The sequence below is a fragment of the Trachurus japonicus genome, chromosome 20, assembly GCF_045865225.1.
Source record: "Trachurus japonicus isolate A0001 chromosome 20, Traja_1.0".
NCBI lineage: Eukaryota > Metazoa > Chordata > Actinopteri > Carangiformes > Carangidae > Trachurus > Trachurus japonicus.
Genome location: NC_140926.1, coordinates 25,494,668 through 25,511,852, shown reverse-complemented (window position 1 = coordinate 25,511,852; position 17,185 = coordinate 25,494,668). Strand labels below are relative to the sequence as shown.

Below are 17,185 nucleotides of genomic sequence, written 5' to 3'. Positions count from 1 at the left end.
GTGAGGGACATAGGTACGTCAAGTACAGACAGGTACAGACAGGAATGGAGAGTTAGTAGAGTCAAGTAAAAACGGTTAAAGTCAGATATAGTTTGGTACAGACAGGTAGTGAGTTACAGCTAAGTACAGTCCAGTACAATGAGGCACAGACAGGTACAAGTGAACTGAAGCTGGATCTGTTTCTTTATGGGAAAGATAAGATGAGATAAGATAAGTTAAGAAGACTTTATTGTCCAATGGTTTAAAACACAGTGGAAATTTGCCTTTGGTAACTTCAGTCAGCAGACAACAACAACTGGATGCAACCAGCACAAAAACAACTAAACACATGAAATACAACAATACATTATCATACATGGAAACAACAGCAGCAGTTTCATTGGCTCAGAGATCATTTAAATAGCTCTTCTTCAGGATGTCCACTGCAGATGGCAGAGGTGACTTCTTGTACCCTGCTTTTAGCTAAGGGAACCCTGAGCCTCCTTCCTGATGGCATCAAAACAAATGAGGGTAGATAGGGTGGGTGGTATCATTATAGAATAAGGGACAAATAGGATAAAGTCCAGAGAAAACAAAGCAGACTTAGCAACCTGTCAGTACTGTGGCATGAAAACTGAGGTACAATTAACGTTTCTTAGCTAAAACTAAGCTGAGCTGTATTCAAAAAGCCAAAGTCAAGTCAAAAACATGGGGATGATTGACAAATGTATGATGTCATCAATGTCTTCCCCCTACCTCACTCCAGCTGCTGATTCCTCAGTGTGGCCTGTTGTTTGAGTAAATGTCAACAGACCCTGGAGGGTGTGTTGGAGAACTGATGGATCTCCGGTCTTAAAGGGATAGTTCAACATTTTGGCAAAGTGGCCCATTGCCATAATCACTATAGTCATAGCAGTAGGTTCGTTACCTTTATTTGTCGGTGCAAGCTATTTTTAGAACGGCGGAGCAGAGCCGTGAGCTGCTCAGAGCTACGCTACGGAGGCTAATGGGATTTCTTGGTTTCCCTCATCAAACTCATCAAATACAGAATCCAACAACTCCAAAACGCTCTGGTGGACAAGTTGTGACCTGCCCATTCACCACGCTATGAGATAATAACACAACGTTACCAGACAGAGTTGTATTAGAGGGAAATACAGAGACTGCTTGATGAAAAACTGTCCCTGAAGGCAACGCGCATCGGTTTTGCATGAATTTACCTCTAAAACAACTCTGTCTCGTAACATTCCGTTATTAAGAATAAAGAATAAAATTGTCTTGAGACTAGAGACCAAGATCAGACTCACAACCTGGACCTGGATTCATACTTTGTCAGTCAACTTGTCCAACAGTGGTTTTGGAGTTGTTGGATTGTGTATTTGATGAGTTTGATGAGAGAAACCAAGAAATCCCATGAGCCTCCGTAGCGTAGCTCTGAGCAGCTGGCGGCTCTGCTCCGCCGTTCTAAAAATAGCTTGCACCAACAAATAAAGGTAACCTACTGCTATGACTATAGCGATTATGGCAATGGGCCACTTTGCCAAAATGTGGAACTATCCCTTTAACCTTGTGATCTTGTGTGTGATGCTGTTCTTCTGTGTGTGTGTGTGATGCTGTAGACACGTTGGAGACCTGTGTTTTTGAAGGAGATGGATGGGAAGAGGAGGAGGAGGAGGAGGAGGGGGTGAGGGGGGAGGAGGGGGGGCTCAGCGCTGCCTCTCTGGCCTTCAGCTTCCTCCTCAAACAGAGTTACATCTGCGCTCTGATGGCCATGATGGCCTGGTCCATCACATACGTGTCCTGGCTCACGTGCGTCCTGCTGCTGTGGTCCTGTGTCCTCTGGATGATGCGAGAGCGCCGACGGTACACGCTGATGTCGTCACGCTGGCTGGTTGCCTATGGTAACCTGCTGGTCATCCTGCAATACGTCTACAGTTTCCCCTCAGTAGAGGAAGTCCCTGGACTGTTCCCCAGAAAAGATGATCCCTGCAGAGAGCTCGCCTCCAAGGTACCACCACTACTCCCACTACTATTACTGCTACTGTTGTCAATACTACTGCTAATCTTACAACTATTGTACCACTACTACTCCTACTGTTACTATTTCCTGTGCTATGTGCACCGCAACTGTTAATGCTTCTTATTGTAGTCGTTAAGCACTAAAAGTTGAAGGCAACTGGACTTCTTGAAGTTCTTGAAGACGTTTCGCCTCTTATCCAAAAGCCTTCTTCAGCTTCTTCAAGACCAGTGTGGGAAACTCAGGTATTTACCTCTAGTGTTCAAGGACACCGATGTCCACACTTTGGACAGGGAGGACAGGTGGTTGGAGAGAGGAGGGAAGGAGCCATCCATGTCCAATTGGAAATCCCTTCCTTGAACAGAGGTGGTGGTTTAAGACGCCATCTATCAGCTACATACAATGCTGTCTTGGGACCCTCCTCAGAAAACTTAAAGGGATAGTTCAACATTTTGGCAAATTCACCAGTTGCCATGAAGATGTGGAGAAGTTGAGACCTGCACATTTGTCACGCTATTTGCTTCATGTGTCGTAATGTTACATAATTATACATGATTATCTCATAGTGTGATGAATGTGCAGGTCACAACTTGTCCACCAGAGCATTGTGGAGTTGTTGGATTGTGTATTTGACAAGTTTGATTAGGGACAGGGGACCTGTACCGTTCACCTCCATTGTGTTAGCTGAGCAGCTCTCGTCTCTACCTCGTGAATAAATCTCAAAACAACATGCACCGATAATTAAAGGTAATGAATAGGGGTGTAACTGTACACACAAGTCACGGTTCGGTACGTACCTCGGTTGGGGGGGTCATGGTTCAGTATGGGTTTCGGTACAACAGACACTATTGAATGTAAAACTAAAATCTGTCTTGTGTTATAAAAGTAAAAAAAAAAGAGACAATATGAAATAAAACAAGTGCATTAGGAGTTTTATAATGCCATTCATTAATTCTAGAGGAAAGAACTTGCACTTGACAACTGGCAACTATTATAAAAAAAACAAAAAACTAATATCAATGTTGGTTTACACAGTTAATTTAGACTAGATGCCAGGTGCTTTGGTGATGTTTTTTGTGTCTGTGTTCATGTCAAGAGGCTTAAAAGCAGCGGGAGAAGTTGTTGCACAGAAGTTGTCTTTTTCCTTCACCAGTGATTGACATGTGGGTGGGAGGGGGGGTGAACATGCGCTAACGTGTTTGATACGTTTCTAGCGACGCAGCGCGCATCTGTGTAATAGCGCCGACGGTCTTTGTCTGGTCGACCAGTGCTGCTTTACACAGTCTATGGTCACGACTTGCGAGTCGTCGCCGTTGTGTTTTCAATGAGAAGCCACACGGTGACATAAATGAAGCATTGGAGTAAGGACTTGACTTTTTTTTTTTTTTAATATTCATTCAGATGTATTCGTCATGTGACTGTGTGCACCGAAACGTGACCCCGTACCGTGACGGCACGGGACGAATACATACGTATACACCCCTGTAATGAACCATACCCCTATGATTATAGGGATTATGGTGATAGACGAATTTGCCAAAATGTTGAACTATCGCTTTAAGTTTTCTGAGGAGGGTCCAGACAGCATTGTACTGTATGTAGCTGACAGATTGCGTCTTAAACCACCACCTCTGTTTGAGGAAAGTTTTTCCAAGTGGACAGATGACTTCCTTCAATCCTCTCTTAAACCAACCATCTGTCCTCCCTGTCCAAAATGTGGACATTGGTATCCTCGGACAAGTGTCCTTTCTCCTTGAGGTGTAGGTGTACTGCTGAGTCCTGTCCTGCTGAGTTGGCTCTTCTATGTTGTACCATGTGTCGGTGGAGGTAAATACCTGAGTTTCACACACTGGTGTTTAGAAGTGAAGAAGCCTTTTGGATGAGAGGTGAAACATCAAGCAGTCCAGTTGCCTTCAACTTTCAACACAACACTTAACAACTACAATGACTGAGAACCTTCACGGACGCTTCTTATTGTACTACTACTACCATCACTGCAACTCCGTCTGATACTGTTACAACTATCTCTACTTCTAGTGTGACTGTGCGGCAGAAATTTAGCAGTTGTGCTAAGTCCGGCACATTTACACTGATGCTTAATGCGTCAGTGTTGATGAATGTGCACTGTCCCAATTCAATAAATAAAGAAATGAAAAATGTTGGCAACTTGACTGTCAGAAGCTGTTCCCGCAAAATTCCAGCTGTCTATCCCTTCTGCTTTCACAGAGTGTATGTTTTGAACCGTCACAGGTTCAAGGCTCTGCTCCTTAAGTAGGGATTGCCTGCCTGTTTGTTTTTAGCTAGCTGGTTGCCAACAACATTGGCTGTTAATAAACCATGGAAAAGCGTGTGCTTACCAGAGACAGATGTATGTAACGTGATCTCCACCAGCCCCTGTACTTACCAACCTCACCATCAGGTTGTAAAAGATGCTGCTGCCTGACCCAGAAACTCTGCATCTGTTGGTTGTCTCTCCAGCCGTGCTCGGTGCTTTAGTGTCGGAGACCTTAGTAGAATCAGTAGTAGTCGTTCCTTGATCATCAGGTCAAGGAACAGAAAGCCAAAAAGGGCTGTTCATTGTGGAAAATCTCCCCAGTCGGCTGTCCCAGCATGCCTCTGTGCAGAAACACATGGGTCGTGTCACCATATGAACCCGGTCACAACCTGAGGTCTTCAGCCAAAGGTCTACTAGCCATTTAACTGTCCTGCTGAAGACCAAGGGGGACTAAGATCTGTAAACTCTTTCTGTTAAAGCCCTTACTTTCTGAAAAAGGTACCTGAGGACATCAGAGTAAGCTCTTTGTCCTCTTTTAAATCCCTTTTGAGTTGAGTTGAGTTTATTTTGATCTGCAGCACATCAAAAAAAAAAAATAGAACCACAAAAAAAAACAAAAAACAGTAACACATCCCTCTAAAAGCAGGGCTGCATGGCTGATCGAAAGGGTCAGGGCTGAAGCTACAAGCTTATAGATGCCCTAACCTTTACACCATACATGCAAATATATGTATATACAGTATCTATACTTAAACAAACAAGCATACATGCCATCTACACACACATACACACACCTACATGTACTCAGCAAATACCAAGCAAAATAGACATTTAACATTTGTCCCATAAATCATTCCCCACAATCTTTAACTTATTTTTTAAATTGCACCAGATTTTTACTTTTTTTTGATCTCATCAGGTAACTTGTTCCACAGCTTCACCCCACAGACAGATACACACATGCTTTTCAGAGTGGTGTGAACAATTGGTTGTTTAAAATTCCATCTCCCTCTTAGATCGTATCCCCCTTCTCTAACACTAAAGTTTTTTTGTATATGGCCAGGAAGTAATTTATGATGTGCTTTATACAGAATTTGTGAGGTTTTGAACTCTACTAGATCCCAAAATTTCAGTATCTGTGATTTTATGAACATTGCATTGGTGTGATCATAATAACCTGCATTGTTCACTATTCTTATTGCTCTCTTTTGCATATTGTATATTGGCTTTTAAAAACATATTTTTAGAAATGCACTTTTGTACAGCTTCAGGTTTGTATCTTTCACTCAGTTTTATTGAATGCTCGTTTAGCTCATTTTATGTTGTTGTCTTTTTATCACACATGTGCTACCTGTTGTTGCATTCTTTGATTTTGTTTGTGTGTTCTAAAACACTTTTCCAACTAGAGTTTAAGTTTATTACTACTACTTCTACTACTGCCACACTACCGCTAGTACAACTGTTACTGTCAAACTACTATTGTTACTCTGATGAACTAATACAGAATAAAATCTGTTTAATCTGGTTGTCAGATGCTCTTTCTGATGACATTTAATGTGATTTTGTTGCAGTTGTTGTGTCTTTTGACCTTCTGGCTCCTGCTGCGTCAGGCAGTGACTGAGAAGAAAGACAGACAGGCAGACACACAACTGTCCACCATCATCATCAACATGGAAGGTTAGACACCGGTCTGTCTGACTGATCAGCTGTTGATCTGATGGAGCAGCCCGTCTCTCATGGTTACCTCTCTGTCTGACTCTTTTTCCCGCCCTGCAGAGAGTCAGGGAACAGACGAGGGTCTGTCCAAGAAAAAGGAGGAGGTGTCGTATGAAGAAGTCCTGCTGCTGAGCGGAGGAGGGGTTCAGATGGAGGCTATGGTTGCTGTGGTAACCAGGATGTTTGTGAAATACTGGATCTACGTCTGTGGAACCATGTTCTTCTTTGTTAGTTTCGAGGGGAAAATCGTCCTTTACAAAGTCATCTACATGGTCATGTTCCTCTGCTGCGTCGCCCTCTACCAGGTAACACTGCATGTATGAATGAATGAATGAATGAATGAATGAATGAATGAATGAATGAATGTTTTATTTCGATCACAGCATCAAAATTTCTACAAAAAATAAATTCAAGGTAGTATCAAGTACTATATAGCTGGTCGAAAAGGGTTACGGCTGAAGCAAAGCTTATAGCTGTCGCACCCTCGTTTCTCATTTCATTATAAAAACCATAAGCAGTCTGATCGGAATGGTGCATGCATACACACACACACACATACTGTACCTACACAGTACGTCCCTCACCGACCATCCTATATCCACAAACTTTCACAACTCAAAAACATAACATACGCTAAAAAACTGTCAGAAACAAACAAGAAAACGTCATGTTTGTTGCAAAATTAAGTTGATGATTTCCCTTTGTTGCTCTCAACATTTTCAATTTTGTACTTTTCAAAAATATTATTTTTAAACATTGTTTTTAAATGGGCAACATTTTTACTATCTTTAATATCTTCTGGTAAGCTATTCCAAAGTTTCACTCCACAGACAGATATGCACATACTTTTCAACGTGGTACGAGCAAAAGGTTGCTTTAACTTCCCTCTCCCTCTTGGGTTGTACCCTCCCTCTCTTTCCCCAAACATTTTTTTGATTTTTCCTGGAAGTAGATTGGGCCTCATTCACGAACTGTTCTTAAGAACAAAATCTACGAACAGTCAGGAGTATACTTACGCACTTTTAGGTGCTGAGACTTCTGCAATAATAACCAATTATAGCGTTTTCTTTTGTTCTGCAGTTGTATGACATTATATGATTTGAATAAGAATTATTTTCTTATCTCTTATGATGTTTTTAATAATCATATATATTAATAATAATAATTGACAAATCATTGCAGTCTCTTAAAAAACATTATACAGTAGACACTTAATTCATATCAGTTGTTTTTTTTTTCTCTTTTTTTTTGGGGGGGGGGGGGGGGGGGGCATACAGCTGCCGATATGATTTTTTTTTTCCTAATTGCGGGCTGCAACAGTGCACTTACTGTAAGTGTTCACACTACACACTGTTTTTTTTCATATGTGATAATATGATGATATTTATGATGGCACACGTGAGAGAGGGTCTCTCTGATAACAACCGAAGAGCTGCATCCACTGCTGACTCTACTAAATATAGCCTAAATATAAATATAAAAATATAAACTAAATATAAGCCTTTTGTTTGTTTCTTTGTTTCATTCCTGCCGCAGTAGCGCCACTTCACTACTTAAAGGGATAGTTCACCCTAGAATGATATTTCGCTCATTATCTACTCACCCTCATGTTGACTAAGGGCTGGAAGAAGTTTCAGATTCCTCCGTGGCTTCTCTGAGTTACAGGGGGTCTCGGCATAGCAGTGCATGTCCATATAACGGTTGCAAAGGGACACCGGAGCTCTTCGTAAAAAAACACACACAAAAAAACATCCAAATACCTCCATGATGCTCGTATGTAATGTCCGTCTTGTGCTGAAGCCCCAAATTGCGTAATTGTCCCGAAAAAAATTAAATAAGTCTATATTTTAAGCTTGTTTGTAGCGGAAGCTTCTCGAAGCTCCTCTTCCTGGTCCGTCCAAATCTCGCGTGATTTGCGCCGGCGTCAGCATGCGTCAGTGCGGTTACTGCGAATCACGCGAGATTTGGACGGACCAGGAAGAGGTCCTTATATTTACTCCTTATATCTAAACTGCATGTACCGGTACCTGAAACATGAACTACAGTTGACTTGGTTTGCAACCAGGGTTGATCGTCCAATCCTGTGTTAGAATTATAGAAGGGGGTGGGGCTGCTTTTTGGTTTGGTTTGGTACCACCTGTCTGTCTGTCTGTCTGTCTGTCTCTATATGCTTGTCTCACTGACTACCTGTCTGTCTCTGTCTCCACCATAGTTGAACTATGAGCGTTGGCGTACCATGCTCAGGAGTTTCTGGGTGGCTGTGGTGGTTTACTCCATGTTGGTTTTGATCCTGGTCTACACCTTCCAATTCCCCTCATCCCTCCACACCTGGAGTTATTACACTGGACTCAGCAGACACAGGTACGCTCTGTTACACATCAGCTACACACTGTACACACTGATACAGTAATACACTCCTCAAAAAAGGTTTGGAAATGTTATTTCAAGCAATCCTTTTTCACATGCTACAGAAGTGTAAAAATGGCCAATATGTGTTGTTTTTTCTTCATTTAGCTGTGCTGCTCATTCCACAGATGCACAATACATGCTAGAGTTGAAGGCAACTGGACTTATTTTCAATTCAGTATGTCTTTGTCTCTGTGTGTCCAGGTTGGAGGATGTTGGTTTGGAGAAGTTCTCGGTTCCTGTTCTCTTCACCAGAATCTTCATTCCTGCTGCGTTTTTACTGGTGCATACTCACACAGTCCTACAGAACACATCTTGTCATAGAGTTTCTCATGAACTAAACAGATAGGTATTGGTTATTGCTGCAGTAACAGATCATGTCTTTGCTCTGCAGGTGTGTATTGTTCACCTGCATTACTTCCATGAGCCATTCCTGCAGCTGACTGACCTGAAGACTGTGGTGGACACACACAACAGCACCATCACCAGGTAACAGGCATTTACTTCCTTCTCAGATATCCTGAACTGTCTGTTCAAAGTTCTCAGAAGGTTGGAGAAGTAATCCTCAAATCTTTACAACTAGTTCCCAAAACTAAACAAAAAAAATTCCCAAACCTGAACCACTAGTCCTTGGACCTCTGCAACTACTCCCGGGAATGTGCTACAATTCCACAGACCTCTACATCTAGTCCTCAAACCCCTTTAGATGTCCCCAAGACCAGTACAATTAGTCCTAGATCTCTGCAGATATTTCCTGGACCAATACAACTATTCCCCAGTCCTCTGCTGCATGTCATTCCCAGAACTTTATAACTAGTTCCCAGACCTTTGCAACTAGAGACCTGTATTACATAGCAACATACACAGGATACATTTTAGTTATCTGGGTAAAGCCTGGTACTCACATAAAGATTTTCTAAATCTCATAAGTTTTGATCGTATTGTGTGTGGTGTGCTCTGATATTCTCAATACAGCACCACACACATAAAGATTTGTCTTATGACACGCTAGAGTCTCGTCCCCCAAGCCAGAAATCTCGCGTGATCAAATGCGATCTGACGTAGTACCCTGACTGACCTGTAGGAGGCACTTACACCAAAATAACCCTTCAACCAAACCAGGCTTAAACTGAATATTGACTATCTGTAGTACAATGCCGATTATCAACTGGGTCAGTTAATCCTGGGATTAATTGTAAGCAACATTGTTAGTATATTCTTTATATGATTTGGCAAGACTCACTGATACCCCCAGGTAATATAGGCCTCCAATATCTGAACTAGTCTTCAGACCTTCACAACTAGTCCCTAGACCCTTTTCAGACCTCTGCAACAAGGCCAATCAACGCAACTATTCCCAGACATCTATGACTAATCCCTATATCATTGGTGTAAATAAATGTAATTTCTACAAAACTAGTGTTTAGATCTGTGAATTATTCCCAAGCCCATTGCAACTACTCCTCAGACCTACTCCACTAGTCAGGTAGTCAGACAGGTCTTTACACTTAGTCCCAGACCTTTGCAGCACTTTCTTGGAAGACTACTACCAATTCCTAACCTCTGCTACAAGTAGTCTCCAGACCTTTACAAGTCAGCAGACCTCAACATCCACATCAGACCTGTACAACTAGAAGCCCCAAATCCTCTGCACCTTTATAAGTAGTTCCAAGGCTTTTGCTTCAGGTAGTCTTGAGACCTTTACAACTAGTCCTCAGACCTTTACAACAAGTCCTCAGGCCTTTACAACAAGTCCTCAGGCCTTTACAACTAGTCCTCAGACCTTTACAACTAGTCCTCAGGCCTTTACAACTAGTCCTCAGACCTTTACAAATAGTCCTCAGACCTTTACAACAAGTCCTCAGACCTTTACAACAAGTCCTCAGGCCTTTACAACTAGTCCTCAGACCTTTACAAATATTTCTCAGGCCTTTACAACAAGTCCTCAGACCTTTACAACAAGTCCTCAGACCTTTACAACAAGTCCTCAGACCTTTACAACTAGTCCTCAGACCTTTACAACTAGTCCTCTGGCCTTTTCAACAAGTTCTCAGACCTTTACAACTAGTCCTCAGACCTTTACAACAAGTCCTCAGAGCTTTACAACTAGTCCTCAGACCTTTACAACAAGTCCTCAGAGCTTTACAACTAGTCCTCAGACCTTTACAACAAGTCCTCAGACCTTTACAACAAGTCCTCAGACCTTTACAACAAGTCATCAGACCTTTACAACAAGTCCTCAGGCCTTTACAACTAGTCCCCAGACCTTTACAACTAGTCCTCAGGCCTTTACAACAAGTCCTCAGACCTTTACAACAAGTCATCAGACCTTTACAACAAGTCCTCAGACCTTTACAAGTCCTCAGGCTTTTACAACAAGTCCTCAGGCTTTTACAACAAGTCCTCAGACCTTTACAACTAGTCCTCAGGCCTTTACAACAAGTCCTCAGACCTTTACAACTAGTCCTTAGACCTTTGCAACAAGTCCTCAGAGCTTTACAACTAGTCCTCAGACCTTTACAACAAATCCTCAGGCCTTTACAACTAGTCCTCAGACCTTTGCAACAAGTCCTCGGGCCTTTTCAACAAGTCCTCAGACCTTTACAACAAGTTCTCAGACATTTACAACTAGTCCTCAGGCCTTTACAACTAGTCCTAATACCTTTAAAACTAGTCCTCAGACCTTTACAACTAGTCCTCAGGCTTTAACAACTAGTCCTCCGACCTTTACAACAAGTCCTCAGACCTTTACAACTAGTCCTAAGACCTTTACAACTAGTCCTCAGAGTTTTACAACTAGTCCTTAGACCTTTTCAACAAATCCTCAGACCTTTACAACTAGTCCTCAGGCTTTAACAACTAGTCCTCAGACCTTTACAACTAGTCCTCAGGCTTTAACAACTAGTCCTCAGACCTTTACAACAAGGCCTCAGACCATTACAACAAGTCCTCAGATATTTACAACTAGTCCTCAGGCCTCTGCTTTTACTAGACCTGTACTGTAAACTAGGTCAGAGTTATTTAAGGGTTTTATCCCTCAACACCTGCAGGTTGGTCCACTCTGACGGCAGCTTGGTGGACCTGTCGGTGAGCGGAACCTGTCAGCTCCTCCTGGAGGAGGAGAAGAGAGGGGGACACAGGGAAAAAGAGGAGGACACTGAAGCTAAGTGGATGAAGGAGGAAGAGGAGGAGGAGGAAGTGTGCCGCCCTGTGTTTGAGGGGGAAACCCTGTCTGACCACCTAACAGGTAAGCCCGTTGCACATCACACCTGAGACATGTTGGTTGAGTTTGAAGCAGGCAGCAGACTCCTGGTGTCTCCTCCTCAGCTCTGGTTTCCTGGAGATTGGTGGTGGACCGTCTCTCTGTGTTGTTCCTGCGCCTCCTGCTCTCCTTGCAGCGCATGCAGCGCCTTCTCTGGTGGCTCCTGGAACTACACATCATCAAGATTGTTTACTCCTACATCATCTGGGTTTCTGTGAAGGAGGTCAGAGTCTGAGCCGTCTCTGGTGATGTGTTCTGTCTGATGGTCTTTTTTTTCTAACTTTCTGTCTGTCAACTCTTAGACCCATCTCTCTGTGTTTTACTATATGACCTGTCTCTCTGAATGACTGTCTGTCTGACCTGTTTCATGATCTTTCTGTCTGTCTGACTGACTATATGACCTGGTTCACCGTCTGTCTGGCCTGTCTCACTGAAAAAAAACAATTATTGCCTTAATCCGACTATAACTGGACAACTGAAGTGCATGTAAACACCTTAAGTCCGACTGAAATCGGAGTTGGAGAACTCCGATTAAGACACCCAGATAATGCGATTGGAATTAGATTTTCTCCGTCATGTATACACCTTAGTCGGACTGAAGCTGGACAATGCATGTGCGCATGCTCCACAACAGTAGAGACGGCACAAAGCGGAGCAGAGAAGCCGCCCGAACCCAGCAAAGTAAAGAAAAAAAACCAACGTCAGCGCCAATTCAATGCATTTCACACAGCGCCACCAGCGAGTGTTTTATTTAAAAAAAAAAAAAAAAAAAAAAGAGAGAGAGAGAGAGACAGAGGAAAAAGGAAGCCCGTACCCTATTCTCAGCGCAAATCCGTCCCAGACTGACGCATCTGGTCAGGAACTGCAGTTGAGAATTTATTATTAAAGCGGATATCAGTGGCACGGCCGTTTCGGCTAATGCTGTGTTCAAGGCAGGCTTTTGAAACCGTAAGTTACAGCTTCAAGTCACAACTACGACTTGGTAGCGTTCCAGGTAACCCGTAGCTCGTGTTTTTACCGTCCTGTTGTCTGTGAAAGTTCCCTATAACGGCCACTCGTAACTTCCGACCCGTGAACTCGTACCAGATCGAACTGGTACGACTTCACAGGAAGGAAAAACACAAAGTACGAGTTTCCTTGAACGCACCATGAGTTAGCAGCCCCCGCCCTTGTCAGGCATCAATTGGTCCTCGTGCTACGTCACCACATTCACGCGCATCCCTTGGCTGCACACACAGCCCTTCATGCCGTTCTCTCCCCTCATTGGATAACACTTGTATCCCACAAGGAAAATTTTCTCCTCGGGTTACAGCAGAGCAGAGTGACGGAGAGACTCGTGTTTAGGCTGAAATACTTCATGTAAGTGATTGCTGACGGAAAATAGGACTATTTAGGACTTACGTATATTAACAAAAACATTCCACTGATATCTGCTTTAAGCTTATAAGTTGTTTATATTCAGTTTTTTACGAGGTGACAGAGAAGTCAACAGGACAGGGGGCGTATTAACCCGCTGAAACAACGGGTGACACCATGAGGAGGCGGACCTCGTCAGTTATTCGATTTTCTCAGTTGCATGTATATTGAGACAAGGACAGAAGTCCGCCTTGATGCCAAAATCGAATCGAATTTTGAGCATAGCTCGATTAAGCTCTGCATGTAAACGTACTGACTGTCTTCCTGTCTGACCTGTCTGATATTTCTGTCACACTGTCTGACCTTTCTCTCTCTTCCTCTCTCTCTCTCTCTACCTGTCTCTCTCTCTGCAGGTGTGTGTGTTTAACCTGCTGTTTGTGCTGTGTGTGGGCGTGGCTCTGCCCTGCAGGCCATGGCGCCCTCTGCTGTCAGGAGTGTGTACAGTGTGGACCTGCGTGGTGACCGTCTGTAAGATGCTCTACCAGCTGAATGTCATCCAGCCGGTCACATACTCTGCCAACTGCACCATGGTAACCATAGCAACAACATCTTAATGTCCGCCAGCGCGCCTGTCTGTCTCTGACCTGTCTGTGTCTCTGCAGCCAGGTAACTCCAGCGTGGACCTGTCTCGCTCTGTTTTGTACTCTGGTCCCATCGACCCCGCCCAGTGGGTGGGGCTTCACAAGTCAGATGGAAAGCTGCTGGACTACTTGCGGGTGAGAAACAATGAATATATGTATATGGGTGATTATTCAATTAAGGGAGTTTTTCTGTCCCCAGGGTGAATTTTCAAGAAAAAAATATTTTTTTGAAAAAACAATTATTGTATTTGTTAAGGTTAGGTTTAGTCTAGTAGGAAGCAGGGGTCCCAATGTCCCCGAGACAAACATTTTTGAAACATGGTTTTTTAGGACCCTTAAGGTGTCTACTTAAGATTTTTGCTTGTTGCCCGGGACAACTAATGTCCCATGGGTGTTTTTTGGCGGCCATTTTGAATTTATGTCCGCACGAATGGCGAAAATGCCAATTTTCATAACTCCTAAACCAGACATCATGCAAAGACAAATGAACACACTTTTTCTGATAATTTTAACACCAGGAATCAAATGAAAAGGTCACCAAGATGATAAAACCACTCTTTATCAAAGAAAAATGAACTCCAAATAGTATTTTTGTATAAATTACTCAAAAAAAGTTCGGAAATGTTTTTTCAGTCCATAATTTCTCCCTTTTAATAACTCTGGTTGGTGTTGTCTTTTAGACCGATAGAAAGCCGGATTAGTCACGTTCCCAACGAGGTACAACTTGTAAGGATTGTGCATTCATGGAAAGCGCAACAAAGCTAAACGTGTGGGAGCGACCAATTTAGAATTCTGAGAATTTCACACCAATAAAACGCCATTTTTCATAACTCCTAAACCAGACATCACACAAAGACGAATGAACACACTATTTCTGAATATTTTGACACCAGAAATCAAATGAAAAGGTCACTGAGACGGTAAAACCACTCTTTATCAGAGAAAAATGAACTCTCGTGTATTATTTTAGTACTCAAAAAAAGTTCGGAAATGGGTTGGGAAATGTTTTTTCAGTCCATAATTTCTCCCTTTTAATAACTCCGGTTGGTGCTGTCTTTTAGACCGATGGAAAGCCTGATTACTCACCTTTCCAACGAGGTACAACTTGTAAGGGTTGTGCATTCATGGAATGGGCGACAAAACTATACGTGTTGGAGCGACCAATGGAATTCTTAGAATTTCAATACGCCAATTTTCATAACTCCTAAACCAGACATGATACAAAGACAAATGAACACACTTTTTCTGATAATATTGACACCAGGAATCAAATGGAAAGGTCACCGAGATGGTAAAACCACTCTTTGTCAGAGAAAAATAAACTCTAAGTAATATTATAGCAAATAATAGCTACTACCTAATTGACAGCTAAAACAGGTTCAGGGTTCCTATACACAAGTATGGAAAGTATGAAAATATATGGAATTTGATTATATACATTCCCAGGTCTGGAAAAGTATGGAAAGTGGAAACTATTATATGGAAATATATTTATCTCTTAATGCTTATCTGGGTTTGGTCTTAGTTATTTGGGTTAATTATTTAGTATGCGGCGCTACTGTACCTTTCTACAATCTCCTGGAAATTATTTGGTGACATAATTGTATACAAATTCAGAATAATGAAAACAATCGATTAATTGCATAACTTATTTACATCATACACATCTAATTACTCACATAAAAATAAAAAGTATGGAAAGTATGGCCATTATCTTTGTCCATCTCATCATCAATCTGTCCAATTTGCCCACTATTTTCTTTCGGATCTTCGTCCTGGCCAGGTTCACAGATGTTAGATGTGATTGGCCATACATCAGACATGTGAAGCCCTCCAGCTGCTCCTGCACTTCTGGTTTGACCTTCGACTTATCACCCAGCTGACTGTAAAAAGATTGTTGGGATAATAGGTTTTCCCTTTTTAAGTGTACCAAATACCATACCAAATTCAAAAATATAAAACAATAATCCACCAACCTGAAGGCCCTTTGGAATTTGGGGTTCTTTTGGAGCTTTTTGAGTGGGGCCACCTTGCCTCTGCCCTTAAAGAGGAGCTAAACAGGATTTCTCCCATGGCTATGCTACATTTTTACCTTAAAGGAGAAGTAAGCGATCTGGTCGTTTTGGCTAACTTCTTGTCAGCCAATGGAGTTAGCAGCCCCCGCCCTCGTCATGGATCTATTGGTCCTCGTCCCTACGTCACCACACTCACGGGGTCCTCACTATTGCAGACTTAAATCTCAAAAATGTTAACTCACGATCAAAAGATGTGGCGTGACGCTCCTGCTGATTCTGAACAAAGACAAAAATCAGTACTCAATCTATATCACCTGCGCTTCACTCTCTGGCTGTGCCCACCGTCCCCTTTATCTCCTCCCATAAGGACCTCAGAAAATAAAATGAAATCAAGCGGCCAATACACCCAGCTTGATAGCATGACGTGGGTAGAGGACCACCCGGCTGGCAGGCTCCTCCTGGTTAGAGCGGGGAGCATGGATCTCAGTGACCACAACCTGAAATAGCACAAAATACATGATACGATAGCTTGGCAGAAAAAGGTGACCTATCCTAGGTATGGACCAATGAACTTACTTCTCCTCCTGATGATATTAGCTGATGAGCTCTTCCCTCCATGATGAGAGTAGCTGTTTCACACTTCATCAGCCAAGATGCTGCCCCCTTACTCCCCCAGACCTTGAGCATCAACTGGCAGAGCTGCTTCTTGTTCTCCTCATTGCCCAGAAAGAGTTCGAAGTCCTGGGGCTTCTTTGTAGCTGTACCCTGCACTATAAACTTCTCCGAGAAGCCATACACCAGCCTTTCCTGTCCCTTGATGGAGTCTTGTTGGTAGGAGTCATTGGAAAAGGGTTCTTTGCCAAGACCAACAAAGCCAGCATGTTGCCTTCCTCTTACATGAAAACACTGATGAAGTAGTACCCTACCCCAAGGATGTCATCTTCATCCAAGATGGGAATGCCCTCTTTCATGCTCTCACAACTCTACCTCACACATTTGGAGAAATCTGCCTGCAGATACTAGACCAGATGAAGCCAACTTCAAACTCTTTCTGGGCAATGAGGAGAACAATTACTGCAAGTCAAGAGTGGACTTTGCTCACCTGCCTCCCTCCCTGCCAAAATGGATGTCACCAAGTAATTTCCAGGAGATAGTAGCTAGCTACCATATTTTCCAGACTGTAAGTTGCGCTTTTTTTAGTAGTTTGGCTGGCCATGCGACCTATATTTAGAAACGACTTAGGCCTATACATCAAAAAATATACACTATGTCATCTATGACCACAAGAGGGCAGGGAGGCTTTTATTTCTAAATTCTTACTCATTCAGTAGCTCATCTTCATCTTCCTCATGTGCTGTTATCCTCGCTGCGCTGTCGGACCTGGGTCTCTGTCTCCGTTGCACTGTAGCGCTTCACTCCCATTCAAGTCAATTCAGAGTATTTCACAGCGTGTTCTGCGGTCCGTCTTTGGTCTCTGCTCCAGTCCTGACCGGGCTCCTACACGGAGCAGAGACCCAG

At 42.9% G+C, this 17,185-nt stretch overlaps 1 protein-coding gene across 1 annotated transcript in view; it reads left to right on the top strand.

The window, feature by feature from the left end:
• Positions 1-17,185, top strand: part of LOC146967008 (piezo-type mechanosensitive ion channel component 2-like) — a 98,360-nt gene that overhangs the window by 37,569 nt on the left and 43,606 nt on the right. The window contains exons 11-20 of the mRNA XM_085762729.1: positions 1,599-1,987; positions 5,843-5,948; positions 6,048-6,292; positions 8,200-8,348; positions 8,598-8,676; positions 8,788-8,882; positions 11,444-11,640; positions 11,721-11,878; positions 13,425-13,601; positions 13,674-13,787. Coding sequence (XP_085618855.1) covers positions 1,599-1,987; positions 5,843-5,948; positions 6,048-6,292; positions 8,200-8,348; positions 8,598-8,676; positions 8,788-8,882; positions 11,444-11,640; positions 11,721-11,878; positions 13,425-13,601; positions 13,674-13,787 — 1,709 coding nt within the window. The remainder of the gene's footprint in view (positions 1-1,598; positions 1,988-5,842; positions 5,949-6,047; positions 6,293-8,199; positions 8,349-8,597; positions 8,677-8,787; positions 8,883-11,443; positions 11,641-11,720; positions 11,879-13,424; positions 13,602-13,673; positions 13,788-17,185) is intronic.